General features: G+C 49.7%; 4 protein-coding genes across 9 annotated transcripts; 3 read left to right on the forward strand and 1 right to left on the reverse strand.

The window, feature by feature from the left end:
* The first annotated feature begins 1392 nt into the window (after nt 1-1392).
* On the forward strand, nt 1393-7693 carry CA14 (carbonic anhydrase 14). Its single transcript, XM_034989928.1, has 12 exons — nt 1393-1481; nt 1729-1829; nt 3858-3878; nt 4814-4993; nt 5378-5520; nt 5749-5844; nt 6026-6092; nt 6252-6409; nt 6514-6640; nt 6884-6898; nt 7011-7095; nt 7215-7693. The coding sequence occupies exons 2-12, from the start codon at nt 1775-1777 to the stop codon at nt 7276-7278; spliced, it is 1011 nt and encodes a 336-aa protein (XP_034845819.1). The 5' UTR covers nt 1393-1481; nt 1729-1774; the 3' UTR covers nt 7279-7693.
* A 325-nt stretch (nt 7694-8018) lies between these two features.
* Nucleotides 8019-11792, reverse strand: APH1A (aph-1 homolog A, gamma-secretase subunit). The gene is made up of 7 exons (XM_034989918.1): nt 11460-11792; nt 10742-10912; nt 10489-10562; nt 10134-10256; nt 9853-9980; nt 9282-9405; nt 8019-8947 (listed from the first exon to the last, which is right to left on the reverse strand). Exons 1-7 carry the CDS (start codon nt 11570-11572, stop codon nt 8883-8885), a joined length of 798 nt encoding a protein of 265 aa, XP_034845809.1. The 5' UTR covers nt 11573-11792; the 3' UTR covers nt 8019-8882.
* A 1814-nt stretch (nt 11793-13606) lies between these two features.
* CUNH1orf54 (chromosome unknown C1orf54 homolog) lies at nt 13607-20194 on the forward strand. Of its 6 annotated transcripts, none has more exons than XM_034989922.1 (7): nt 13607-13711; nt 14114-14178; nt 15305-15388; nt 15818-15876; nt 16273-16368; nt 19309-19410; nt 20106-20194. In XM_034989922.1, exons 2-6 carry the CDS (start codon nt 14133-14135, stop codon nt 19405-19407), a joined length of 384 nt encoding a protein of 127 aa, XP_034845813.1. In that variant the 5' UTR covers nt 13607-13711; nt 14114-14132; the 3' UTR covers nt 19408-19410; nt 20106-20194. The 6 variants fall into 6 exon arrangements, with proteins under 6 accessions (XP_034845813.1, XP_034845814.1, XP_034845816.1 ...); XM_034989923.1 differs by lacking the exon at nt 13607-13711 and adding an exon at nt 13850-13917; XM_034989924.1 differs by lacking the exon at nt 13607-13711 and having other exon boundaries at nt 14073-14178; nt 19312-19410.
* Nucleotides 20195-21141: 947 nt separating this feature from the next.
* Nucleotides 21142-25579, forward strand: CIART (circadian associated repressor of transcription). The gene is made up of 6 exons (XM_034989919.1): nt 21142-21834; nt 22408-22836; nt 23005-23080; nt 23512-23590; nt 23703-23814; nt 24922-25579. The coding sequence occupies exons 1-6, from the start codon at nt 21667-21669 to the stop codon at nt 25318-25320; spliced, it is 1263 nt and encodes a 420-aa protein (XP_034845810.1). The 5' UTR covers nt 21142-21666; the 3' UTR covers nt 25321-25579.
* The last annotated feature ends 1782 nt before the right edge of the window (nt 25580-27361 follow it).

Raw genomic sequence — 27361 nt, forward strand, 5'->3', positions numbered from 1 at the left:
TGTGGGTGATGAGAAAATGAAGAAGGAAATGACATCCTCCAAATGGTTTTGCTTCGCACATCAATCACAGGGACCAGAAAGGCATGACAACTCCTGCCTCAGTGGGCACTGATGATCCAGCACATGCATTATTCTGTTCATTTGGCTTTTATCCTGCTTCCTTATTTAGCTTCTGCTCCCTTTGTTTTGGCTATTTCTTGCTTCTTGGCAGGAGGGACAAGTGCAGAGGGAGCTCAAATGGGTGCCTCCTCAGGGCTGGTAACTCTGGTGAAGGGCACGGAGGAGAAAGAGGTCTCAGTGTCTAGCTTGAAATTATCTGTGTTTCACATTCTCTAATGAGGGCTTTAGGATGTACATTCCGATCGGGATTTCCAGTCCCGTGGGGAAACAGGCACCAGCCCACATTCCTGAGACCCAGCAGCCTATGCTCTACTCATCGAGCTCTCTGGTGGCAGATTTCACTCAGTCCCACATGTCCGGCCTCAGCCCTTTGTTGAGCAGGAGGGAAGACCCTGGGCCCCACTTCCAACTAGATCACATGGTCTCTCTCTACTCCCTCCCCTCCCTTTCTCTAGAGTCCGCCTTTTTTTTTTTTTACGGTGGTAATGATTGTTTCAAAGGTCTCCCCATCTCTCCTCCTGCCCTGGCCTCCCTGCCAGGGGTCAGTGTCCTCTTCAATGACAAAAGCCGCCCTAGATCTGGGCTCCCTGGGGAGGGAGGTGGCCGGGTCTGGCAGTTGCAGCCGCTGTCTCTCCGTGGTGCTGCTGCAGCCCCTCCCCCACTGGGCACACAAATGGGCTTTATACAGCAAACAAAACCACCCCCCCACCCAGGCCGCACAGGCACGTGGACCCAGGCCTCACCGTGGGAAGGGGGTGGTGACAGGCGCAGGAAGAGATCGGTCCAAACAAGTTCTCTTGCCTCATTTCTCTTCTTTATTTTCCACAAGCTAGGTTTTAGCCCTTGACTTCCTACCCTCCACCTGCACCCTGAGTCCCCAACTCCTATCTCCAAACTCTGGACCCTTCCTATTCCGGGGCAGTTCATATTCTGCAGGGGACAGCGAACAGGTCTTCCCACCCACTGCCCCATGCCACCCAGGGGAGTTGCTCCTCGGAGAAGCCAGACGGGGAATGAGAACACAGTGTCCCCCTGAGGGGGCTGGATTGGACCCCCAAGCCCTCCTCCCGTGGCCCAGGCCCGCTCCAGGGGACACCCACCTGGACAGTGCCCATGAGAAGAGCAGAGGAAGGAAGAGCTCACCCCAGCTGGGCGCCTGAGCCAGGGCCCGGGCTCCTGTGAACCCGCCGCGAGCTCCAACTCTGCATGCCTAATCGGCTATTTAAGGAGCTGTTCGCCAGCGACCCAGGCAGCCCCCCCCCCTCCCCGCACCACCACCACAAACACTCGTCCAGAGCCACCTTAAAAGCAGGAGGCGATTGTGAAGTCGCTGGCCAGCAAGTGGAGTGAAGACTGTAGAGGTAGATGAAAAAAGAGAGAGAGGCAGCGAGAGATTTGTCCTAGGGACCCAAAACCCTTCGGTACCCTACTGAAAACCAAATCCTCTGGAAGCTCATAGAGACAGCAAGAGAAAAAGAGATAAATACAATCAGCTCAGGTCCAAGAAACTCCTCTCTCACTCTCTCTCTGTCCCTCCCTCCCTCTCCCTCTCCCTCCCTCTCTCTCTCTCTCTCCCTCTCCCCCCCCCTCTTTCTCTGCCAACCCTAGTCCTCTAGTCCCCAAACTCCCAGTACCTGCTTCTTCTGGGGATACCATGTTGTTCTTCACTCTCCTGCTGGAGGTGATTTGGATCCTGGCTGCCGAAGGGGGTAGGTACATCTGGATGTCTGTGTGTCTGTCTGTGCTGATATCCACATGCTCTAGGTTTCCTTAATGGAGCGGCAGGGGGGTGGGGGGCTATAAAAGGAAGCCTAGGAGCTTGAATAATAGACTCAGGGATGTGGGGGAAGAGAGAGGAGTGGGGAGAAGAGCACTTTCCTTCTTCCCCCTTTGCTTGTCCAGCCTTGCTGTTTGTGGGGATGGGGGGTGGGTTGGGGAACTAGCTGGGGAGCAGGATGTGTGCACACACTGCGGGAATCGCTCTCCGCACTCTTTCCTGCACCGCCCTAGTCCCAGGCAGCCCTCCCAGGCCTTCTTTATTTCTGAACTCCCTCAACTAGCGAGCCAAGGAGGCAGCGAGTGAAAAAATAGAGAGGACTCTATACCCCTGCACCTCCTGACTAACTCAGACCCTGATCCCCAACTATGAACTGCACGGCCAATGTCCACTCTTGATTCTATGGGGCGACTGGTTTCCCAGTTTCTCCCTGCAAGCAGTAGCAATAACAGCCAACACTGTTGGGCCCTTTACAGCTTACAAAGGACTTTCAGAAGCTCCCAGGACATGAGGAGGACTCGGGAGACCAGGCTTCTGGGTGCTCCCAAGTGTTCCCAGGACCCCCACCCCTTATTTTTGTGTTTTCTAGGTCTAGCACAGAATCCAGTACACAGCAGGTGTGTAATCAAGATCCCTTGGAAGAGCAGGGGGTGAGGGGAAGGGCCTGAAGAACAGCAGGGGAATGCAGGGAGGAGGATGGGGTGAGGGGGCCAGCCAAATGGAAAGCTGGAAAGTGCATCTGAGGGAAAAGAAAAAAACAGGGAAAGAAGAGGAAGAGATGAAGAATCAGCATGTTGAGGATTTGGTGGGAGGGGAAAAGCAAGGCTGTCAGCCTGCACTAAATGGAACTGGGGAATTCAAGTTGACTTGAGTGTCCCATGGAGCTGGTGAGTGAGACGCTGCCTCCAGCCCTCCCCCTTGGGCTGCTTTTCAGAGTTGTCTGAACCAAGGGGTGGGTCAGAACAAGAGCCTAAGGATGAGATCAAGGATATCTCAGAAGTCTGAGGAATTTGAGAATAAGAGAGAGAGAGGAAGGAATTTTGAATTTTTTTCCCCCAGAGCTTGAATTTGAACTAGTATTGGAATAATCCAGAGAAAAGCGGCAGGAAGGCGCAAGCCATTGGCCCTGCGTGAGCCTGGACCAGCAGACCCCCAGCCTTTCAGCCTGAGATAGGGCTGCAGGAGAGGCTGGCATGTGACCCGGCTGGCAGCTCTCCCTTCCACACACAATGCTTCACTTTCAGCCGGTCTCTGCCAGCCTCGCTGCCTGGGCCACCCACCACCCTCAACGTGGCGGGGACCCTGCCCCGACTCCCACCTTCCCTAGCCATCTGGGAATCTAGAGAGCAGAGGCTCCCGCTAACGGGGAAGGCTTCCTTTAGAGCTGCTAGGACCCTAGGAGGAACTTCAGTGTTAATTCACAGCCAAGGGCGTCGCCTCACGCGCCTGACACGACGCTTTAGAGCAGATGAATAATGGCCCTTCTCCCCTGGGTAGCACCACCCCCCCCACCCACCCCCCCCCCCCCCCCCCCGGGTTCTAGTCCCTCTCCTCCAAACCCTCTGTCCACGCGCTCACCTCACCCTAATCTTCTAAGTGTCGGACTGGCTTGGCCCCGGCTGGAGAACAGTGAGGACCGGGGCAAGCTGCACTTTTGGGTCCAGGTTAATTTTAGTCTCCGGGCTCTCTCTACTCCCTTCCCCTTCTCCTCCCCCTCTCCTCAGCACGCGCCTGCACTGCCCGGCCGGCGATTTTAAATCGGCCCCCCGACCTTTCCGCCGAGGTGTCGGGTTTCAGGGCTTCCTTCGGGAAGTGCTCGCGGAGGAGGGTGGAGAGAGAACAGAGCGGGGGGGGGCGGCACGGCCCCCGGGGGGGGGGGGGGCCCCCCCCCCCCCCCCCCCCCCCCCCCCCCCCCCCCCGCCGCTGCGCTGGCTGCAACCCCGCTCTCTCTGCCTTGCAGGTCAACACTGGACATATGAGGGTGAGCGCAGAACCCAAGGCCTTCCGCTCCCCCTTCCACACTGGGACCTCTTCACCTGCCGGGAAGACTGCTGTCGAGTGTGTGGGGAGTTCCCTTTAGTTTCTTTAGCTTCTGACCCTAGCTCCTCCTGCCCCCCCAGGCCCCCCGGCCCAACTTTTTACGTCAATGACTCCTAGACCCTGTTCTGTCAAATCCTGCCCCCACCCCTCCACCCCCACCCCCGATTCAGCAGAAAGACCAGTGATGTCCTCCGTCAGTCTGTGTGGGAATGAGGGAGCTGGAGTGGAGAGGAAATCAGGTAGGGAAAGGAATACTGAGCTTAGCTGCCCATCCACTTCCTGGCTCTTTTTCTGACCTCATAGATCCTCCTTGCATCTGGAATTGGGACAGAGCCTGAGGTCAGGGGTGAGGAAGAGTCTGGCAGGATAGTTGGTGACCCTGGTGGGGGTGTCCCCTGAACTGCTGACTAGCAAGCGAATTCCAGAGCCAACGCAAGGTCCTGTGTGAGAGCAAGAAATGAATGGTGGGAAGTCAGCAGAGGGAATGCAATCCCCAGGCCACTTCATAAGGGGGCTCCCAAGGAGACTTGCTCTTTCTAGGATCATTTTTCCCCCAGCTTTCCTGCCTCTGTTCTAGTCCCACCTCTCCAGGCATGCAGGTTTTCTATTCATCCCCTTTTCCTTTCATTCAGCTTTCTTGTCCCCAAACTACAGGTAAGTAAAAGCCACTACTCTATCAGGAGTAGTCTATGAGGAGAGCTGGGGAGTCCTCACTGCCTCAGGGAAGGTGAAGGGTGCTGCTGCATCAAGTCCAGCAGGGACCCCTGCCTCACCTAGCCCTGCACAACTGGGGTCTTCGCCAGGGTTGGGGGGTAGTTCCTGAAGGGTGGCTGGGGCTTGGAGGGTAGGACAAATGTCCGTGGTAATCCCCACCAGGCCCACATGGTCAAGACCACTGGCCAGCCTCTTACCCTGAGTGTGGAAGCAATGCCCAATCCCCCATCAATATCCAGACAGACAGTGTGACTTTTGACCCTGAGTTGCCCGCTCTGCAGCCCCATGGATATGACCAGCCTAGCACTGAGCCTTTGGACCTGCACAACAATGGCCACACAGGTAAAAAGCCCAGGCTCCAAGGAGGTGTAAACTCCAGTTCCAATCTTAGGAGTCAGGGAAAAGAAGCATTTGCCTAACTTCTAAATTCCTAGAAGGCTTCATCTACAAATTCAGACATGTGAGAATGGGGATGTGGTTCCTTAAAGCCAAAGGTGGGGAGTGAATGTCTACAATCAGGGTGGACTCAGCATCATAACATCAACTTGATCCTCACTGAGAAAGGGAGAGCTATGCTGGAAAAGCAGTGGTGGGAAGGACTGGGTGCTACTGGGGGAGGGAGGTAGAAAAGGCTGGCCCGAGTCTCCCAAGGAGCAGTGGCATCGGAGGGGTGGGAATGTGGCCACACTCCTCCACCAACCCTAGCTTGCTCTCTTTTCCTCACAGTGCAACTCTCTCTGCCCCCTACCATGTATCTGGAGGGACTTCCTCGAAAATATGTAGCTGCCCAGCTCCACCTGCACTGGGGTGAGACAGGATCCCTGGGCGGATCAGAGCACCAGATCAACAGTGAAGCCACAGCTGCGGAGGTACCAGGGAGCAAGGCTTGGACTGGGACATAGTGACAGGCATGGTCGGTGCCAGAGAATGGAAGGATCTGGAAACTGAGAAGAGTCATACTTGGAGGATGAGGCCAGCCTTTGTGGGACAGGTTTAGGGCACGCTGGAGGTGGAGGTGGTGGTGGCTAGGGTCAGAGCTTTTGGGAAGGGGTAGTGGAGAAACATTAAATGATTTCATTCCCTCTCCTCTCCCTCAGCTCCACATTGTACATTATGATTCTGATTCCTATGACAGCTTGAGTGAGGCCGCTCCAAAGCCTCAGGGCCTGGCTGTCTTGGGCATCCTCATTGAGGTCAGTGGCCCCCAGTCCCTCCCAGGTCTCTCGCCCTCTCTGCCCCCTTCAGTCCTATTCTGCCCATGTCTTTTGCTGCTCTCCCTCCCTAGGCTAGTCAGCAACCCACTCTGACCGTTTACTCCATGTGTGAACGTCTTACTCCAAACACGGACTCATCCCCAACTCTCTCCCTTCCCAGGTGGGTGAGACCAAGAATCCAGTTTATGAACACATCCTGAGTCACTTGCATGAAATTAGGCATAAAGGTGAGCCTGAGATTAGACTTCAGGGCCACTTCCCCAAAAAGGCCTATGAAGCCTGGGATGACAATGAGTTAGGGGCCAGGGGCTTTGCTTCTGGGAGTGCTATCTAGGTAAGCTGGGGTACGGTGAGGGAAAGAGGAGTCCTAGTCTGATCTCCTCCAGATCAGAAGACTTCAGTGCCTCCCTTCAACGTGGGAGAGCTGCTCCCCCCACAGCTGGACCAGTTCTTCCGCTACAATGGCTCGCTCACCACACCCCCCTGCTACCAGAGTGTGCTCTGGACAGTCTTCCGTCGAAGGGCTCAGATTTCGATGGGACAGGTGAGTGGTGGAGAGGTGAGGCAGCAGAGACATAACCTCAGACCCTTTCCCACTCCACAAAGTGAGTGACACTTCTCCCTTCATCCCACTCTTCTACTCCTCAGCTGGAAGAGCTTCAGGAGACGTTGTTCTCCACAGAAGAGGAGCCCTCTAAGCTCCTGGTACGGAACTACCGAGCCCCCCAGCCTCTCAATCAGCGAACAGTCTTTGCTTCTTTCATCCAAGGTGACCGCACAGGGCTTGGAAAAGGAGATGGGAAATTGGGGGACTTGGTGGCAGGAACTAGGGAGCCTCTGGGAAGAAAAGGCAGGCTAGGACGGGAAGGAGTTTCTAGGACTTGCTTGGACTGGGAATACCCCCACCCCGAGCGCCAGGTGATGATCTCCCCCAGCATAGAGGCATAGTGTCCTGCTCCCAGCTGTGATGGGGAGCTCAAGTCCCACTGACCCATGTCTTCCTTCCTTACAGCGAGAGCCTCGTATACTACAGGTAAGACAGCCTGAACCAGGTGTGGGGGAGGGGAGTGGCGCTCCACAGTGAGTGAGGGAAGGTCTAAGTATCTATGTTAGTCCTAGGATGACATCTTCTGTGTTTCTCTCAGGTGAAATGCTGAGTTTAGGAGTGGGGATCTTGGTTGGCTGTCTTTGTCTTCTACTGGCTGTTTATTTCATCGCTAGGAAGATTCGGTGAGGTCCTACTTTCCATTCCTTTGGTCCTTTCTTTTCTACTGAAAATCACTCTATTCCATCTTTAATCTGTTTCACCTAGGACACTAGTCATTTCCATGAACCATTCCCCCTTCCAGGAAGAAGAGGCTAGGAAACCGGAAAAGCGTGGTCTTCACCTCAGCACGAGCCACAGAGGCATAGACTCCCTCACCGACATCATGGATGCCTTCCCCTCATGCCAATCAGGGAGCTTCTAAAATGAGCTGCAGGGACTGGCCAGAAAATACTGTAGGAGTAGTGGGCAGACACCCCTCCTTCCTCCAGACAGCCCCTACAGAGAGGCACGGACAGGCTCTTGTTTGTGGAATAAGAGCAGATAGCCTTCGACCTCTCAAAACCTATAGATCAGGACAACCCTATGTTGACAATGCAGACAGCAAACTGTGTTTAGTTGTAGGGGAAGTTGGGGATGTAACCCCCAAAGTCCTCCACCCCCTTACCTTTATGTCCTTTTCCCTAGATATAGGGCAGGACCTCCCCTTAGGAAAAAGACTTGTTGCTGTTGGGGTTATATTTTTTTGCTCAATATACCTGGAAATTAAAGTTTCTAATCCCACCTCTGGTCTTCCTTTGGGGCTTTTGAGAGTGGGGGAGTTCCTTAATCTCTCAGGAGGCAGAGGTGGGCAAAGGACAGGGGGAAAGAAGCATGGGTGAATAACTCTTTTTACCTCAGTCCTGCAAGGGGAGATCCGCCTCTGGAAAATACTTAACCCAAAGTTCCTGACATGTGAGACCATGAGCCCAGATTTCTGTCCTTGTACCAAAGCTATGCTGAAGGGGATCAGAGGTTGCCAGATAAGGAGGTTGGATAAGAGATGTGGGAGGACAGAAATCTCGATTAATATGTTATCCCCTCCCTTAAAAGCCAAGTTCCCCCACAATTATAAAGTCCTTTTTATTAGTCAAAATCACAATCACCTTGATTAAAAGGATGGAACATGCCATCCTCAGCAGAAAATGATACAGTTTATAGAAAACCTCCCCACCCACCCCCCCACACCCCAATTAAAAACTAGAAAAAAATCTGCCCTCCTTCCCTGTGATGTCATGGTAGTCTGACTTCTCCAGTGGCATTGCAGCTCTGGAGTGGGCCAGCTCACCGCAGCACCCTCCACTTCACCTTGGGGAGGGGAGGGATGCTGGTGGTCAAGGAGGTTAAAACATTAGTTCCAGTAATACCAGTTTCCCAAACATGCACTTCCTTCCTTTCCCCCAAGGCCTGGGACAAAGGGGAAAGGTGGACAGATATAAGCCCCACCATGAGGAGCAATTTGAGGAAGGAAAATATAGTTCAAGGAGGTTAGAAGAATTCCAACACACCTCTTCCCTCCCCCATTCAAAAAAAGAAAAAAAGGAAGAAAGAGAAAGAAAGAAAGAAAGAAAGAAAGAAAGAAAGAAAGAAAGAAAGAAAGAAAAGAAAAGAAAAAAAGAAAGAAAAAGAGAGAAAGAAAGAAAGAGAAAGAGAAAGAAAAAGAAAAGAAAAACGCAGTTTGGGGTCTTTATCACACCAAAAATGGTTCCCCTCAGACCTGAGAAAAATACCAAGACGCCCAGTCTGGGGAGGAGGTACTGGGAAACTGAGAGCTCGTCTACCCTTGAGCCTCCATTAATTTCATCTCCACAGCAACAGCTAAACTAGGTCCCTTTTCTTGGCAACCTGCACTGTCCAGAACTGGAGATGGAGAAATACAGGGCGAGGAGATCAGGAGGGCACCCCAGGCCTAGGGGTTCCCCCCCACGTTCCCTCAGTCCTCGGGTGGGATGCGCAGGGCAGAATACACCATCACCCGACTGTCCTCCTGCCGTCGGCCTGCAGAGGGGAAGGGGGGTGAGTCTTGCGCAGGGTGAGGGCAGAGCACTGACACATGGGGAGTCCTGGACAACAAGGGGGTCCCCAGATGGTGGGGATAAGTACAGATTCAAACCCACCAGTCACTGACTGGCTGAACCCAGGCTGCTCCTGGTGAAGCCTAGAGACTAAAGGTCACGAGTGGACAAAGCAAAACCCTGAAGGTGGTGGGATAGACCGACGAGGAGACAGAGAATGGTGGGCAATGGACCCGGGCTAGGGCTGGGCTCAGTCATGGGCAGTGGGCAGGCAGGTGGGATCTGTCAGGCGATCAGTCCAGGTAGTCAGTCCTTACACGAGAGGCTGCGCTGGATACTTCGGAGGGAACCTCCAGCTGTGATGAAGGCCCAAAGGCCCATGGAAACAGTGACTGCATAGATGGGCAGCAGGCTGGCCTCGTACCAGGGGTTCAGGAATGTCTAGGGATGGGGTAAGGGTAGAAAAGAAGTTAGCTTCTCTCTCTGCCTAATCCCCACATTCTCTCCGTGCCTTTGACCCAAACCTCCCCCCTACCCCCCACCCCGCCCCAGGTGGCTCACTCAAATCCCCCAGTCCTTCCCTTCAGGGCACCAACATCTTGTGGTTAAGAGGACTTTTGATTTTTAGCTCCCTCATAGGTTTCTGCCCCTCCTGCTCACCTCAGGCCATTTGTATTAGAGTTTGACTAATCCATTCAAACTCCTCCCGGAGCATCCCCAGAGCAGGTTATACAACTGATGCTGAGGTGAGAGACTTCTCAACACTTACCTCTCCGCCTGCTCCCTCGGTATATTTTCAAATGTTAAGAAGTGAGAATATATCTCCCCTCCATCCCACTCACCATTAAACTTTTTTCTCTCTAACTTGGGCCCATGTCCCCAACTCACCAGTCCGGAGGTCAGTAGGTGACTCCCAACCACCAGGCCCAAAGCCCAGTACCGTCTCCTCTCACAGGCATCAAAGAACACAACTCCCCAAAAGGTATGGAGCAGGATAATGGCTGCTGTCAGAAAGGCTGCGGGGAGGGAGATGGGGATGAGCTACATCCCTCATCCTCTCCCAGCCTCCTGAGATGTTGAGCCAAAGAGGTCTCCCAGTGAAGGCTAATACATCAGATCAGGGCCAGGGATGGATGGGGCATGAAGGCAAGACAGAAAGCAGGCCTTACCTGAAGTCAGGAAGTAATAGGGTGAGTCTCCATGGATGCCAACCACACCTGGCCCAAGCGCATCAGCCAAAATATTGATAACAGAGAAGACACCACTGATGATACCGAAGGAAAGACCAGAAACTGGAGGGAAGGAGGGTCTCATCAACGTCATAGATCTCTACAGCCTGATTACCAGTGATCCCACCCCATTCCCAGTCGCAATTCCCCCACACCTACTCTCCCTCCAGACCACCTCCTTGGAAGTCAGGTATGAAGGAAAAGCAGCAGCCACTTAGAACACGTGGTTGTTTTCGACTTCCCTGGGAGAGGGGGGTGTCCAACTCCCTCCTCCAGTCCCTCTCCCTTGGCTCACCATAGGCCATCTGGCGGATGGAGATGGGTGATCTTCCGTCCTCACTCAGCGATGCTAACCCCTCATCTGCCTTCCTGGGATGGGGCGGGGGTGGGGTGGGGTAGGGGAAATATGAGGGAGGGCAGTAATGCTCCTTTCCCTCTAACGTCCTCCCTTAGTGCCTCCTCTTCCAAACCCACCACCCAGGGGCTGCCCCACTTCTCATAGTGCAATCGTCTGCCCTTCTCCCCTCCTAACCATCCCATCTTCTTACTTAAGCAGCTTGTAGTAGGCAAAGCGGAACACCTCCTGTAGAAGGACAGAGACCGCAGCACCAAAAATCAGGAGGCCATACTGGAGCCGGGCATCTGACCGGTCGGTCACATGGACCAAGATGAACCAGACCACAGAGGCCAAGAGCAAGGAGACCAGCCAGAAAAATGCCCTGAGGAAAGACACGGGCAATCAGACAGGTCAGGGTAGGGAGAGCCAGGGAAATCAAGGAGGGGAACCAATCAAGGCTGCAGCATGGAAAGTGGAAGTTAGACTTCCGGATGGTCAGGGAGACTGGGAGGAGACAGGATCGGTGTCTCCACCAAGGGGGTCATGTAGGGATCTGGACCGGGGGAAGGGACAGAAATCTGATTAATGAGTCTTCAGAGCGATGAGAGCCAGAATGTACGCGCACAGTAGGGAGAGGTATCCATTCCTGGATCCTCCCTTAGGCCGGCGGAGGTCAGCACACCCCCCCTCACGAGTCTTGGCCTTGGGCCTCTTCTGACGTCGCCGGGAGGAGTATAGGAGGAATCTGTGCGATCCCTGGAAGGCGGAAACCAACTGCGGGAAAGGGCAAATCATCTAGACCCCTGACTCGACCCTTTCCAATCTTCACCTCCGACTTGTCTCCCCCAACTCAGGCTCCCAAGCTCGCCCAGCCCCTTCCGGATCTCTCTCTCTGGCGCCCTCCCGCGTCTTGTCGACCCCCTACTCACCCCGCGACCAGGATGATTACGCGAAGAGGGTCCCCAGCCACAGTGATCAAGAAAAGCGCAAAGGCCGGGCCGAAAGCGACGAAAGTGCATCCGAAAAACACTGCGGCCCCCATGGCTGGGCAACCGGGGCGGGGTGGAAAGCCTGGCCAAGAGGGGTGGATAGGGGGAGGACGCCAGCTGGGGAGTCCGCTTGGGGTGGCGACGCGACCCCGTGAGGGGCGCGGTGCAATGTCACCCCCGGACCCCGGGGAAGGGGAGGGGGGACACCGAAACCCCAGATACAGGTCCGCGCGACTTCCTCTACGGAAGCCGAGGAGGGAACAAACCCGGCCGCAGCCCCATGGCCACCTCCCATCCAATCCCCACCCCCCGAAGGCCAACGGAGAATCGGCGGGGGCGGAGCTGCGGGGGCGGGGCGGCACTACCTGCTGGGAGTTGTAGTCTTTCTGCCCTACTGAGCTTTCGACCTGGGTTCCGGGAGTGGCTCGAGCGGGTGAAAGGAGGGAGTGGGTCGGGACTGGCCCGGGTTCATGGGTCTGGTTGGGCCTTGGCTGCGTCTTCCTTTCGTTATTTTGTGGGGAAAGGGTAGTGGCAATTCTACGTCTTCTTGAAGAGCTGCAGAGGGGGGGAAGATCCTGTTGGAACCTAAAGGACAAATACAAAGAAAGCACAGGATAGAGGGTGCAGGGAGATAGGGACGGGTATTGTTCTTACTTGAATGAGAGGAAACGAGCTTGAGCTACTGCCTAAGAGATGAAGGTTAGACTTAAAAGTAAGATTCTTTCAACGGGCTAGTAGAGGAAACATGCAATTCAGTGAGTATATCGCTAATGAAGCCTTCATCTGTCATGACCAGAGAATCGGAGAGAATAGGAGCCTGGAGAGCAATGTTAGGAAGGAGGTTACATGGGATTTGGTGTTAAGATTTCAAAGTTAAGACTCTTTGTAAAAAAGCAATTCGAGCTATGGGGCTGAAGGAAAATCACACATACACACACACACACACACCAGCCAAGTCACACAGTTCCTTTTAGGTCATACTTCCTCCGTTTATTTTCTGAAAATGAACTCAGTGGTGTCTTTTCTTCAGGCTAGGGGAAGGCACAGTGGTTGTGTGTATTAGAGTGAGAGAAAATTAAAATAGAAGAGGGTATTGTAACCTCATCTGGATGGGGCAAAGGTCAGTCTTTAGGGAGGATATTTAGGTAAAAGAGTACCAGAATGGGAAGGTGAGGAAATCTGGAAAATTGTTTTTGAGAGACTAATCAAAGTACCAAAAAAAACATAGAAATTGTTCAAAGAGAACCAGGTTTCCTTTCCTTCCTGGAAGTGATTTATGATTTAATGCATATGGGTACATCCACATAAGCATTTTACATTTTTTTCCAGGAAGTTCTTAAAAGGAGCTGAAGGAATAGATTGTATAGATACATGGAAAATCACCATCACCAAGCAAATCCTCCCCCCCAAAAGGCTGAGAGGGTGGAAACATCCTGGCCAGTGCTCAAAACTCCAGTGTGTCTTGCTTCTGAGTCAGGGGAGGTGGCCAAGTCAGGGGAGGTGATAGGAATAAGACAGCTCTTCTTATCTCTCTTCTGAGTATTACCACAGCATCTTCTGACTGATGAGAGCAGGCGCCAAACCTATCTTGTCCACCGGTGGTTCCACAGAGACTCTCATAGCGCCTGACTCTTAGTAGATGTTGAATAGATATTTATTAACTTCCTCTTAAAAAAACATAACTACTCTTATTCCCTTGCCAGTGGACCCTGAATTGCCTATCAGACTAGGCCTAGCATATACATTACTAAATGTTTCTGAGTTGAATCAAATGAAAATGGGAAATATAAAAGCAGAGAGAAGAGTGAGATGAACTCTAGCCCTGTGGGCTGGAATGGAGAGAGCATACCAAGTGACTGAAAGTGGGAGAAGGGGATAGCATCTACATGGGAAAAGAGGCTGTTTCCTCCCTTCTTCCATCCTGTATCCAGAAAGGAGAGAAAGAAATGAAGTGAGGTCAGTACTTACCAGAGAGGAAATAACTAGTCTTGGCTGAGAGATTTTTATCAGAAGTAATGTAGTAAGTGCTTTGAGTGTCAGACAATGATGTTGATGTTACTCCTGTACTTCATAGTCCAGGATAGGCAGAGGAGAGGGAATTTTTTCGATCTAGAAAAAATGCTCATCCCTTCCTCAGAACATTTTGGCTGTGAAGAGAGATTGTGAATAAGCCTCGACTCTGCTTGGCGATGGTAAGTTAGGGACAGTGAAAAGGAGGGTGAACTTGTTGTGAGGACTGAGGAGGGAAGAAGGAGAGGAGGGGAGACAGGAAGCTCCCAGATAGGCTGGGGTTTTTTGTTTTGGTTTGGCTTTTTGCTTGTTTGTTTGCTTGTTTTGGTAGTGGCAGCGGGAGTCCTGAATGGATCTAATCTAGGGCTGGGGGAGCTCAGTGAAGCCGGTTTGCATCAAAACCCACTTTGCCTCTCTTAATCTGGGCAGATCTGGCTGACCAGTAAAAACTGATGATCTAGTCCAACAGCAAGTGGGTGGAGAATTCTACCCCCTGGGAGAAGAGTTGCAGCAGCGTTGGAGGAGGGCAGAAGGCGGGGTAAATTTGGTGAGAAACTCTGTAATTTCCTTTTTTACTTTCACAGCAATAGTGCAGAATCCAGAATGGATGTCCTCTTCGTAGCCATCCTTGCTGTGCTACTTATCCTGGGTAAGTTCACTTCTCTCCCTGAGCTTTTGGGCTAGGTCTTCTATCATAAGTGGGGTGGGAGAAAAGAAAAATGAGGAGAGGGTGAGAGGCGCAATTTGATGGGGAGTGATAACACACATCTGTGCCAGAGTCCAGTGTTAGGGCGGAGTGGGGGGTGGGATCTGGAAAGTAGAGCCGGGAAAAGGGACAGAAAGCAGAGTCCTGTCAAAGAAGAAACAGCTGATGTGGACGGAGTCCCGGACACTTGGAGGTCCTAACAAGTCACCTCAGCTCTCCGACACCACAGAGTTGAACAAGATGGTGAGGGATTACAGAGAGGGTGGAGGAGAGAGGTGGACTCTTGGAAGGTGGGGCAGTCTGAAACTAATGAGAGAAGCCAGGGTATCTTCTTTCCCAGAGGGCCAGAGAAAAAACCGTTATATTAGTAAGAAAACAGAAATGGGGGGTGGCCTTTAGGGTAGTGGAGAACTGGCCTCCTCAAGGAGAGAGTCCCAAAAGTAGCTTGGCTCCTTCCCTCCTTTGTTCCCAGTCTGCCAGGTACTCTCATTGTTTCCTTTTCCTCCAGATTTGTGTGTCATTGCCTGGGGTTCGGGGAGAGCATTTAAGGAGCTTAGGGAAGTGTTCAGTAGGAGGCCTGGAGTCCTTGATCTATATATTTAGTCCTGGGAAGGAAGAAAAACTAATGCAGATGGATCATTTAGTCCAGCTGACTCATTTTAAGAGAGGAGATGTTAAGTGGCTTCTTCAGCATTATTCTGCTAGTTAGCAGTGAATCCGGAACTAAAACCCAAGTCCAGTGATGAACATTGGGGAGGGTGTGTGCTATGGTGAGCGCTGTGAATTGTGTAAGACTGATAAATCACAGACCTGTACCCCTGAAACAAATAATACATTAGATGTTCATAAAAAAAAACAATAAACTAAAACCCAAGTCCAAAAGCCTCATCACAGATATGGAGCCCCAAAGACCGAGAAGGGTTTAGAGGTACACAGGCAGTGAGATAGTAAGACCCTTGAAGGGGGGGCAGAGAGAAAAGAAATTGATAGAGCTGAGGTCAACTTCAGGTGTCCTTCCCTTGCTAAGGAGTTCCAGATGCCCCCTGACTTCTAGTCCTTGTCCCCATAGGACAAGAACATGAGGATGGAGAAGGACTGGAAGAGGATGATTATTATCAGGTGATCTATTATTACACAGTCACCCCCAATTATGGTGAGTATGTATAAGGCTCTGACGCATAGCAGGATGGACAGAGATTTTGGAGATACTTAGTTCTGAGACTTTGCCTTTCTCTTTGCAATTGGAACAACTAGATCAGAGAGAAACTCAGCTATGAGCAAAGACCTTATCAAGGCTCATAATGTTATTTCTCAAGCTAGCGATTTTCAGTTCTTTGGAACCTGGTTGAAACGATTTGAAGATTTTCAAATTTGTAAATTATTTTAGATACCAGGTTGAAAATATAAATGCAGATACATTCACAAACATTTTTAACATTAAAGTTCATTAGAATTAGATTACACCAGTAAATTTTACAACTTGAGCAAGTTAAAGTATTCTGAGCAATTTCTTCCTCTTTCCATTTCTAGACCTACTGCTACCTTTTTTGTTTGTCATTACTGATTTTTTTCTCCTCCCCAGATGACTTCGGTGCAAATTTCACTGTTGATTACTCCATGTTTGAATCTGAGGACAGACAGGTGAGTGACCTCTACATCTAAGAGGGTCGGGATAGGTAACAGTTAAAAAAGAAACTGAGCAATATTGAAATATAAATGATTAGCAGGAACACAAATGAGTTAGGTGAAATGGAACTGGGAAGTCCCAAAGCATATATGTTAACCACAGTTGGGGAAGAAAATAAAGCCAGAACTCAGTAGGTTTGCTAAGACATTGAGAGGGAGGGACAGTCCTTGAGTCAGGGGAATTGGTGAATGGGATGGGTACATAATCCATGCAAACATAAAGTAGGGAGGATTCCTGAGCTTAAGTTTGGGGGATGGGGGCTGCAGGAGAGAAGGAGTCTAAATAGAGAAACTCTGAGGATGTTGGATGGAAGCAATGATAACTGTGTTTTTTGATCCTACTGAGGGCAGAACAGGTTGAATAAGGAGGGAAGGGAAGCAGCAGAGACTACCATTAGTCATGAAACAGAAGGTGCAGACCCTCAGAAGCCTGAAACAATGGAACCAGTGAGTGGATTGGGGATGGTGGGACAGGGCGGGGAGGGGGGTGCAGACCCCAGGGCTGGTGACATAGAACAGAGGGAGGGCTGAAATAATAGGCTTCGGTGGAAGAAGGAACCAAATAACTAATATAGCAATGCAGGTGTCTAGCTCAGCTTGGCCATCATACCTCTCATTGAGATTTTTTTTTAGTTGTTTTTATTTATTTATTTATTTATTTAAAAGATTTTATTTATTTATTTGACAGAGAGAGACACAGCAAGAGAGGGAACACAAATGGGGGGAGTGGGAGAGGGAGAAGCAGGCTTCCCGCGGAGCGGGATGCGGGGCTCGATCCCAGGACCCTGGGATCATGACCTGAGCCGAAGGCAGACGCTTAACCGACTGAGCCACCCAAGAGACCCTAGTTGTTTTTTTTAAATTAACTTATTTATTTGAGAGAGAGAAAGAGAGCCAGGGGAGAGGCAAAAGGAACAGGGAAAGAGAGAATCCTCAAGCAGATTCCCTACTGAGTGTGGAGCAGATGTGGGGCTCGATCCCAGGACCCTGAGATCATGACCTGAGCAGAAACCAAGAGTCAGCCACTTAACTGACTGAGCCACCCAGAAGCCCCTCCATTGAGATTTAATACTAACCTTGTATTCAGAAAACTGGGGAGATTTGGTACAGTTAAATTTCAGTTCAATAGTACTTAAATGTGTATGTAACCTATGACTAAAACTGTGAAGGAGGGTGCCTGGGTGGCTCAGTCCATTAAGCGTCTGCCTTTGGCTCAGGTCGTGATCTCAGTGTCCTGAGATGGAGTCCTGCATCGTGCTCCCTGCTCAGCGGGGAGCCTGCTTCTCCCTCTCCCTCTGTGCTTTCTCTCACTCTCTCACTCTCTTTCAAATAAATAAATAAAAATCTTTAAAAAATAAAAAAAAACTGTGAAGGATGCTGATGATGATGAAAAGGAAATCTATGATGTTGTTATTGCCCTCAAAGTATTTATAAAACCCAAGTTCAACACTTACAAAACATTTAGAACAAAATGAAAAGGTTCATAACAAAGTTCAATTACATATAAATTTCAGAGCATATGACATAGGCAAGTGTTTTAGTCAGTGGAAGGACAGAAATCAGTATACACTGGAGTTGCCTGGAAGACTTTTAGAAGATGACTGTGTTTGAGATAAACTTGGAAGGATAGGTAAGCTTTTGAGTGGCAGTAAGTTATGAAAGTATGAAAACAATTAGAAGGAAGAATCGCAGATAAAAGAGCAGCATTGGTGAGGGGATGGAATAAGCATGGCATGTTTAGTGGGATAGGGTATGATTGGAGGAGAAGGTGTATGGGAAGGAACAGCGGAAAATTAAGAAAAAAATTAAAATTTATAAGGCTCCTAATACTCGCTTGATTATTTCACATAGGTAAGGCAATAGGGCTGAATCACAAGAGAATCTGAAGTGTCAGGCTGAAGTCTGGACTTAGATAAGCAATGGGGGAGCCTAGTAAGTTCTTCAGTGTGGTAAAGATACAGTGAAAGTGGTATTTTATTTATTTTTTTAAGATGTTATTTATTTATTTGACAGAGAGAGACACAGCGAGAGGGAACACAAGCAGGGGGAGTGGGAGAGGGAGAAGAAGGCTTCCCGCGAAGCAGGGAGCCCAATGCGGGGCTCGATCCCAGGATCCTGGGACATGACCTGAGCCAAAGGCAGACACTTAACGACTGAGCCACTCAGGCGCCCCGAAAGTGGTATTTTAGAAAAACTATTTGTTGTACGCAGGATGCAACAGAGTGGAGAGAGATGCATGAGATTTACATCATTCTGGAAACAATCCATTAAAGGCTTGGACTAGGGAAGTAGCATTTTGAAGGGAGAGGAGAAAAATAAGTATTTTGAAGAAAATGCAATGAGCAGCAAATGAGGAGAGAGTTGAAATAGCTTACAAGTTTTGAATATGGATGTCTGGGGAAATGGCTGACCAAAATAGGAACTGTGAAAGGTCAGAGTGGTTTAGGACTGAACGTATAAATTAGGTACTGGTCAAGCTGAATTTATGGTGACGGTGTCCAAAGGTAGCTGAACTAGGTCAGAGCTGCAGTTCTAAGTGCAAAGTCACAGTTACGAAAGTAGACAAGCTCAACAGAGCTGGTACACAGAAGACCAGAGGCCAATGACTGTGCCTGTAGTTAGTAGGAAGAAAAGGAATCAACCAGGAAAATGGAGAAGAATTGATTGAAGAGGCAGGCAGATAGCCAAGTCTGTATTATAGAATCTAGAAGATAAAGTTTAATATAGTCAATAAAAAGCGACCAAGAGTCCAAAGAAAAGGAGGTCATTGGTAGCTCCAAAGAAGTAAGTTTTAATTGAGTGGTTGAGCAAAAGTTAGGTTTTGTGGAGTTAGAGAGGGAGTATATTGTGAAGAAGGAAAGGGAGAGTGTAGACCAATCATCTGAGAAATCTGGTAATAAAAAAAAGAAGCAGCCGCCAAAAAGGGCAAGAGGACCAAAGTATAGCCTGAATATAGTTGAACACAGATGGGAGGAGTCAGTAGGAATGGAAAGCTGGTGATTGATGACAAGGACAGGGAAAGATTTTAAGGTACATAGTAGGCTCCATTTAGATTGTAAACTCTCTGAAGAAAGGAGGGAGGTCTTAATCACACTTATATCCTTGCTGTAGCACCTAGCACAGTGACTAAGCTTAGTGTCATGCACATAACAGATAAAAAATACACATGGTTGAATTGAGTTGATCCTCCCCGATATGCTCCGGAGGCTGAAAGGCACAGAGGAAAGGACTCCTCATAGTTATGGGGAGGAGAGCTGGATCTTTCTCTAAGCTCCGAAGAAAGGAAGACGGAGGTTGGTATAAAGAGATGGCTATCCTTCCAGAGGGGGAGGAGGGATGGTAGGAAGGATGACGCTAGCCTACCGTGGGGGGATGTCTGTATTTTAGCAGAGTCCAGATCTGAACGATGCTGTATCCAGTCTGCAGAGTCCTGTTCCCCTCCTCCTGTCCTGGGCCCTCGTTCAGGGGGGCATATATTTCATGTAGAAGGTGAGAGTGCAGCCACTGGCCTTGGGGAGTCCGTGAAGTAACCTTTTCCCAATATCTCTGGCTAGTGTTTCCAGCCTGGTCAATTCTCAGCTGCTTAAAGGACAAGGGATCCCATTTAGAAAAATCTTATCTAATTTTAAAGAGGTTTAGGAGATGTTGAGGCAAAGACTTTTCAAACAAGAGTCTTTACTTTTTTCTGAACTGGGATGACTTCAGGACCTCCTACAGCAGAAGCAGGTGAAACAGGGAAGAAACCTCTCCAGATTTCCAGTCTGACTTGAGGAATCAAAGCTGGTTCCAGCCAGGAGGTGGTTTAAGATATGGCAGTTGCCAGAGGGCATAGTGGGAGGTGCCCTACAACCTGGCAGAGTGAAGAGGCAAAGTTCAGAGGCAGAAGGGGTGGCGGTTGGTTCCCTACAGTAGAGGAGAGTGGTGGAGGCAAGCAGGAGGGAAGAGAAGCCTGTACTGTAGGAAAGGAATTTAAAATTGGGATTCTAAAAAAACTATTGGGGGGGTGGGAGGGGATGAAGAGCTTTACCAGAGGAAGGAGTGAGGAGGGAAGGGGACACATCTTCCAGGAGATGGGAGAAATATAGCCCAGAATATGAAATCTGGGGAGTTTTCATAGAGGTGGGGGGCCACGAGGGGCTTCCTGAGCCACCTGAGCCTATTTTTCCCTTTCTTTCCTTTTTTAGGAGAAAGAAGGCTGCTACAACTCTTTGGATGGGGATTTGGGAAGAGGAAATTGGAAGATAAATAAATGAAATAATCTGGTTACTGTCTACTCCTTCGTGAGGGTCTGTTCTAATCTCACAACGCTAAAGAGAGCACCAGGATATGGGGATAGGAAGGGTAGATTAGAAAGGGAGTTAGGTGGCAGTAGAATTAGAGGGAATAATTAGGACTGTGAATAAACCTGAACTGTTGTGAAGAATGGAGAAGAGCACCAACACAGTTAACTTCATCTAATTCTAATATTTTATTACACATGGTGTTGAGACAGAGTGTTTGGGAAAAGAGAGTTGAGGTTTATGTAGAACACTTTTTTCTTTTTATAAAATAAGCACATTGTTAAACATATGTAAAATATTAAAAACTACTTAGAATAGATCTTAAAAACTCACACCCTCCTCCACTTACACCCCCAACCCCCAACAATGTGCCTTTTCCAGCGCGTAATTAGGGCAGGCAGGGACATACTTTAATTCTTCCTCTGTCCTCGAGACCCTAATCAGAGCTGGGCTGCCCCCTTGCGGTCGCTTCGGTGTCACAGCCTCAATCAGCCCACGGTCCCTGAGCCCCTATCCCCTTCGCCGCACTGTACTTTCAGTACTGCAAGGGGCATTGAATAGTAAATTCCGGACTCTGTCAACTCCGGACTTGCCACCTTCCCTCCTTCCAAGCCTTTCGAATCTTCTCCAGGGAACAAATAAAGGCAATGAAGCTGGACAAAGGTATAATCTAGGAAATCAGGGACCTACCCATACTCCTTTCCCTGCGCTAGGAATCCGAGGACCCCGGATAGAAAAGTCAGGAACAACCGAGTTCGTCTTTGACCTCTAGAGTCGTGGCTGGCTGGCATCTGAGCTGGTAACGTGCGTGGCGGGTTATGTAAGGAAAGGGCCGGAGGAGCCGCCCCAGTGGGAGTGCGCGAGAGGACGCGGTGTTCTCGGCAGCAGTCCCCACCCTCCTCACCCAGCAGGGCAGGAGGCACCCAACTTGTAGAAGGAGGAGGCGGAGAGGGTGAAGCAGAGACCCGAGAGTCACGAGGGCCGCGCGGCCCAGAGGGGGAGAGGATGGATACACAGTGGCATACATCCATTCTCTCACACACGTTGCAGACCCAAGTTGCTGACGGCTTCCACGTGCTGCCCTCGTGAGAGGAGGCGCTCGAACGGGAGGGGGGCCGCGGCAGGGGGAGGACGTCTGCTACCGAGGACGAGCCCGGAGTCCCACATCCCAACACGCGCGCCTCAGATCGCACAACCAGTCTGCACACTCCAACCGCACGTCTCCTGCCCACCATCATCCTATTTAAGGCCTCGGGCTCCGCCCTTTTCCACTCTTTTTCCATCCTCCTCCTTTTCTCATCACCGGGTCCGGTTCGCAAGCCGCATGTAGGGGCGGGGCACGGAATGCTTCCCTTCCAGCCAATCGTCACCTACCAGCGTCTCTATTGGCCGAGCCCCTGGAGGCTGTAGCAAATGGGATGTGAACTTCAGGAACAAGAGTCACGTGCCACTGGCCAGTCAACCAATGAGGGTGCGAGGTCTGTGTACGCAGGGGGAAGGCACGTGCCCAGCCGCACGTGTCTGGGAGGGGGAAGGGGCGGGACCCAGTGGGAGAGAGGCGGAGGTGGGCAGCCGAGACCCGCAGAGTTGGAGAAGGAGCAGGAGACAGCCTGGGCTGAGCCGACCGATACAGGTGAGGAGGCTTGCAGGAAAAGGAAGCGATCCGCGCGAGAGGATCAGACCCGGAGGGGGTAGGTTTAGGGACCGAAAGCAGATCTTGGAACTGGGAAGGATAGCATCACGTGGCAGGCGCGACTGTAGAGGGTCCCGGCTCAGGGATCCGGATCAGAAAGATTGGGAAGAGGCGTGAGGTCCCTGTGGGGAGTGGTCCCTACAGGGTCACTGGGTGGGTTGCCGGAGATTTGGGGCTCTCCAGTAGCCCTCGCTGCGGGGTCAGGCTGGGAACAGACCTGGCGAACAACTGTCAGGGGAAGGTGTCAAGTAGGGTAATTTACTCTGAACAGAGGGGAGTAAAGAACAGAGTCTGTGTCAGACTAAGAAGCTGTTCTGCGGAGGCCAGAGGGGCAGTCCAGGTTTTTAATTGAGGGGGGCAGGCGGAGGAGATGACTTTTTCTATAGTCTCTGAGACATGTAATGCTGGGGAGGAGAGAAGAGGTATTATCGTCCCATACAGTACACCCCAGTCTCCCGGTCCATTTCCTAATTTCCAGATTATGGTTACAAACTCCCTCGCTTTGCTCTTCAGTTGCAGGTTCCGATCATCGTTGGGTACTCCCGGAGTTGCTCTCCAGCACCTGCTTCTGAACCTATGGATTCTCCAGCTAGCATTTCTTCCTGTTCTTCCTACTCTCTCTCTTCCTCTTTTTCCACCTCCCCAGGGAACAGTGACTTTGGCCTCCCCTCCGATAGTGAGGGGGAGGACAAGGCGGCCCGTGGCCCCAGGTCAGACCCTGTTGGGCAAAGGGGAGGTTCTCGGCCCAGCCCCGGTCCTATCCGGTGCAGGCAACGGCCCAAGATTTCCAGCAACCAACATACAGCGTCTCACTTGGAACAGCGGGGCCTGGCTTCTCCCATGGCAGGATCTGGGGTCAAAAGAACAAGAGATGGTGGATTACAGACCAACATGATCATCCAGGGTTGTACCACAGAAGGAGACCTGCTTTTTGCTCAGAAGGTAAGAGAAAGCAGAGGAAAGTCGACAATACTGGAATGGCTTAGCACCCAGATGGTTAGTAAGGACCCAATGAAGAGAGTGTTGGTTCCCAGATTTGGAGGTGGGGAAGAACAGTACTGTAGGGGCAATTCTCAGTCCTTTCATAGCCTTTGTCCTGTTTTCCTACAGTGTAAAGAGCTTCAAGGATTCATCCGCCCTCTCACAGACCTACTGAATGGGCTGAAGATGGGTCGATTTGAGAGAGGTAATTATCTGATTAATTGCAATTATCTGGCTAGGTTCATCTCTTTCTCTTTCTCTCAATGTTTTAAATGTGTATTTCTCTTAAATCTTTACAGCCTACATTTTTACTTTTCTGCCTCTGTGATTTAATTTCTTTTTTTTTTTTAAAGATTTTATTTATTTATTTGAGAGAGAGAGAGAGAGCACATGAGGGGGGGGGTCAGAGGGAGAAGCAGACTCCCCGCCGAGCAGGGAGCCTGACGCGGGACTCGATCCCGGGACTCCAGGATCATGACCTGAGCCGAAGGCAGTCGCTTAACCAACTGAGCCACCCAGGCGCCCTGTGATTTAATTTCTTTAGGTGAATTTATTTTAACCCTGTTCTTTCCTTCCTTTACCTGACTAAGGTCTTGAATCTCAACCCTTGATGTCTTTCTCTCTCCCTGACCCCAGGATTGAGCAGTTTCCAGCAAAGCGTGGCAATGGATAGAATCCATCGTATTGTAGGTGTTTTGCAGAAGCCACAGATGGGGTAAGTTCCCCTGGTTCTTTCCTCAGTACTTCATAAAAAAGGAGATATCTACAATCCTGTCTTGTTGCTTTTTCACACTTAATGGCTTTTTAAAGAAATGTCTTTTTCACAGGGAACGTTACCTAGGAACCTTGCTACAGGTAGAAGGGATGTTAAAGACTTGGTTTCCTCATATAGCTGCCCAGAAGTCATCACTGGGTAATAGCAGGCACCAGCTGACCAAGGTAAGAACTTCTAAAACTGAGGGGGAGATGGGGATATAAGGAAACGAAGTGTACCTGCAAAAATGGGTTCCTTCTGTTTTCTCTTGAGTCTTACTCTTTTCCAACAGGTTTCTTTTCAGGGGAGGGAATGCCTCACCTTCCTTCATTGTCTTGATTCCTGTATGGTTTTTGTTCTATTTTGTTCTGATCACTACAAAGAACTCCATGAAGTTTAACCCTATCCCTCATGTGCAGCTTATCTGCTTTCTGCATAGATACAGAAGGCTTTTTGCCTGGCCAAATGAGTCATGCAGGAAGAGTCCTTAGCTTTTCTCTACAATTCCTTTCTCCTCTGTTGCCCTAAAATTCTTTCCTTCTCCCTCTTTTTACTCCTACCCAAGTATCCTTGTACCAAACCCTCTGGAAGTGTGGGCTCCAAGGACTGGTCATAACAGGTATATCACTGGGAGGGGAGGAGGGCACCCAGGGGGCACCCACAGAAGGAGTGTTGGATAGATTCTTAGACCCGTTTGGAAGTGACCTATTTTTTGTGCCTTTAAACAATAGGGTATTTATGGGGTACTCAAATTACAGGGAGGGTAAAGTCTCCTATAGGTAACGGACAGTCCTTCTTGTATTCAATCAACCACAGTTATTATTGCTGTGGGAATAACTCATTCAAAAATAGGCAGGAGGATCTTGCCTGCATATTAATTTATATTTCTTGAGAAACTCAACAAAGGGAAATTAAAATTTTAAATGCAGAAATTGGAGAATGATGATTCCAACTAAAAATAGACTTTTAAAAAAGAAGTTCTAAAATGAATTATTTTATAAATAGTGAGAACCTATGGGACTGTTTGTTTTATTTCGCCTGTCTGGATGTCCAGTGCCTGATATAATGTGTGGTACATAAAAGCCTTCAAGTATTTGTTAAGTAAATGAAAGTATAACTAGGTTACTAAAACTTTTAATCATCGCCTGGCAGAAAATGAGCTGTTGCATAAAACTAGGTATGTTTGCATTGCAAACAGAGTCCCCCAGGAAAGAAAAGTTTTAAGCAACCTAGTGGAGTTAATCTGAAAGCTTTCTCACATGTTTTTTTTTCTTCTCGTCTCCCCCTTCTAGCATTTTCCAAGCCACCACAGTTACTCAGCTGCTTCTTCTCCTGCACCTCCAATGGAAAAGATGGACCAGACACAGCTAGGACATCTGCTGTTGAAACCAAAGCAGCCTTGGCACCTCACTGAATGGCCAACCATGCACCTCACTTGGATCCACACCACTCCAATTTGCAACCCCCCCCTCAGTTCCCCAGGTACCATTTCCTTTAGCCATGGTCCTTTAGGCACTGGAGCCAGCATTGGTGTCATCCTTTTTGTCCAGCACGGAGTGCAGCCCTTCACCCACTCTCCCCCAACCACTCCAGTTCCACCTGCTACAGCATCTGTGGTCATCCCTGGTGATCCTAAGAAGCTCTCCGGAGAGGGACCTCTTTACCACAGTTTGCCAGTAACTCTGCCATAAGCCTGGAGCTATACCCTATCTGGTCCTGGTCTACCCACCATGGCCAGAGAGATGACTGTGGGACATTTAGAGCAGATGAGAAGCCATCCTCCAGTTGCTCCTGATGTCCATTTTCTCAACCCCTAATCCAGGACTCGAGACTGTGGTTTCTAATTTGTGTAAATATATGTCTCTCTCATATATATTTTTTACTTTTAATGTGTGCATTTGTGTTGAGGGAAGAGAAGTCCTTTTTGATTAAAGAAACTTTATACCTAAAGAGTTTGTTGATTAAAGGAAGTTGAAACTTTCTGCTTAAAATACCAATATTGATCCTCTGAGCAGCAGAGGAGAAGAAAGGGGATGGGAATGTTTGTGACAGTGAGCTCCAGCAAGTTAGAAGTCTGGATGGGATGATAGAAATCCTGTGGAGAGCAAATGAGACTCTGCTGCTGGCTTCCTAGGGACCAGTTACAGGGTTCAGAAAACTTCCTGGGACAGTTACAGGGTTCAGAATTGAGCTTGTGTTTTCATTTAGTCTCAGAGACTAGTACCTTTCCCTTTTGTACTCTTCCAGCTGGCCCAGACTAGCAGGTTCTTCTGCTCTGGGATAGCTCTTTGCTTTGATGGGAGCTATTGATGCTTGTGGATAAATGCGTATGTCATCTACTGCGGCCAGAGGAGGGACACGAGAGCCAGAACAGCCACTGTGGTTGCCAGTTTTGAAGAGGAAGGGGTGCCCTAGAACTGTCATAATGGGGAGTCTCCTCACATGCAGAGCCACATCTTGATTCAAAAAGCTGCAGGAGGGGCGCCAAGGTGGCTCAGTTGGTTAAGCTTAAGCATCTGACTCTTGATTTTGGCTCAGGTCACGGTCTCAGGATTGTGAGATCAAACCCCATGTTGGGCATGGAGCCTACTTGAGATTCTCTCTCTCCCTCTCCCTCTGCCCCTCCCCCACTAAAATAAATAAATCAATCTTAAATTTAAAAAAAGCTTGCAGCTAAGCGTGTGCAAGGCTAAGGAAAGCTACCTAGTGTTATCGGGAGGCAAACATGAAAGTCTGTGAATTTATCTGCATCTGCCCTTCTCTGTATATCACTCTGACTTATTTGTCCCAGTTTCCACCGAAACTATGTCTTCTCCCATCCTAAGTCTTGGCAGTGTATCAGACTACTTGGTCATTTTAGTTACTGTTTATTGGCTACTTAGCATGTTTCTCACAGCTGGTTATACATCTTTCCCCTATTTCTCAAGTCCTCCATTCTCAGGGAATAATTGTCTCTTGATTTCAGAGAACATGACCTCCTTTCTCTTCTATTTTATTTTATTTATTTGAGAGAGAGCATGAGCAGAGAGAGGGGCAGAGGGAGAGGGAGAAGCAGACTCCCTGCTGAGTAAAGAGCTGTGGGGCTTGATCCCAGGACCCCTGAGATCATGACCTAAGCCAAAGGCAGATGCTTGACCAACTGAGCCACCCAGGCGGCCCACATGACCTCCTTTCTAAGGCAAACCTCTCCATTTGTGCTCCTGATTACCTTTCTCCTCTGGAACTTTTGCTGTATCATTTATCCCTTCTTTATCTTGTAACTTCACATTGTTCTTGAATTATTTATTTATTTATTTATTTCTCCTACAAATAATATTTATTCCTCCCATAAGTGGGATCAGGTCTCTCCCTTCCGGAAAACATCTCTTGAGTCTGATTGTCCTCTTTCTTATCTTTTCCTCATATTGTTGACAGTCTAATCTTTCTGACTCCTTTCTACCACTCAAGCCTTAGCCTCTTGCAGCTTAGCTACTGTCACTCTAGTGCACCTTCCAGAGTCACTAATTATCACACAGAATCAGGTATTCTTTTTTTTTTTTAAGATTTTATTTTTCGGGGGTGCCTGGGTAGCTCAGTCAGTTAAGCATCTGCCTTATGCTCAGGTCATGATCTCGGGGTCCTGGGATCCAGCCCTGTGTCAGGCTCCCTGATCAGCCAGAAGTCCGCTTCTTCCTCTGCCCTTCCCCCTACTTCCCCCCACCCCGACCTGGCTCATGTTCTCGCTCTCAAATG

This window comes from Mirounga leonina, unplaced genomic scaffold (assembly GCF_011800145.1).
Source record: "Mirounga leonina isolate KUSES-001 unplaced genomic scaffold, KU_Mleo_1.0 Mir_493, whole genome shotgun sequence".
Classification (NCBI taxonomy): Eukaryota; Metazoa; Chordata; class Mammalia; order Carnivora; family Phocidae; genus Mirounga; species Mirounga leonina.

What these genes read in the sequence shown, in the direction of transcription:
- CA14 (XM_034989928.1), top strand. Translation starts at nt 1,775, where the DNA reads ATGTTGTTCTTCACTCTCCTGCTGGAGGTGATTTGGATCCTGGCTGCC. An exon ending in GTGAAGCCACAGCTGCGGAG is followed by an intron (nt 5,521 to 5,748) that starts GTACCAGGGAGC and finishes CCTCTCCCTCAG; the next exon opens with CTCCACATTGTACATTATGA. An exon ending in CTCAGATTTCGATGGGACAG is followed by an intron (nt 6,410 to 6,513) that starts GTGAGTGGTGGA and finishes TCTACTCCTCAG; the next exon opens with CTGGAAGAGCTTCAGGAGAC.
- APH1A (XM_034989918.1), bottom strand. Translation starts at nt 11,572, where the DNA reads ATGGGGGCCGCAGTGTTTTTCGGATGCACTTTCGTCGCTTTCGGCCCG. An exon ending in GCCTACTACAAGCTGCTTAA is followed by an intron (nt 10,563 to 10,741) that starts GTAAGAAGATGG and finishes GCCCCATCCCAG; the next exon opens with GAAGGCAGATGAGGGGTTAG. An exon ending in CTATTACTTCCTGACTTCAG is followed by an intron (nt 9,981 to 10,133) that starts GTAAGGCCTGCT and finishes CCCTCCCCGCAG; the next exon opens with CCTTTCTGACAGCAGCCATT.
- CUNH1orf54 (XM_034989922.1), top strand. Translation starts at nt 14,133, where the DNA reads ATGGATGTCCTCTTCGTAGCCATCCTTGCTGTGCTACTTATCCTGG. An exon ending in CACAGTCACCCCCAATTATG is followed by an intron (nt 15,389 to 15,817) that starts GTGAGTATGTAT and finishes TCTCCTCCCCAG; the next exon opens with ATGACTTCGGTGCAAATTTC. An exon ending in AGCCTGAAACAATGGAACCA is followed by an intron (nt 16,369 to 19,308) that starts GTGAGTGGATTG and finishes TCTGTATTTTAG; the next exon opens with CAGAGTCCAGATCTGAACGA.
- CIART (XM_034989919.1), top strand. Translation starts at nt 21,667, where the DNA reads ATGAGGGTGCGAGGTCTGTGTACGCAGGGGGAAGGCACGTGCCCAGCC. An exon ending in GGCTGAGCCGACCGATACAG is followed by an intron (nt 21,835 to 22,407) that starts GTGAGGAGGCTT and finishes TTTGCTCTTCAG; the next exon opens with TTGCAGGTTCCGATCATCGT. An exon ending in GATGGGTCGATTTGAGAGAG is followed by an intron (nt 23,081 to 23,511) that starts GTAATTATCTGA and finishes CCCTGACCCCAG; the next exon opens with GATTGAGCAGTTTCCAGCAA.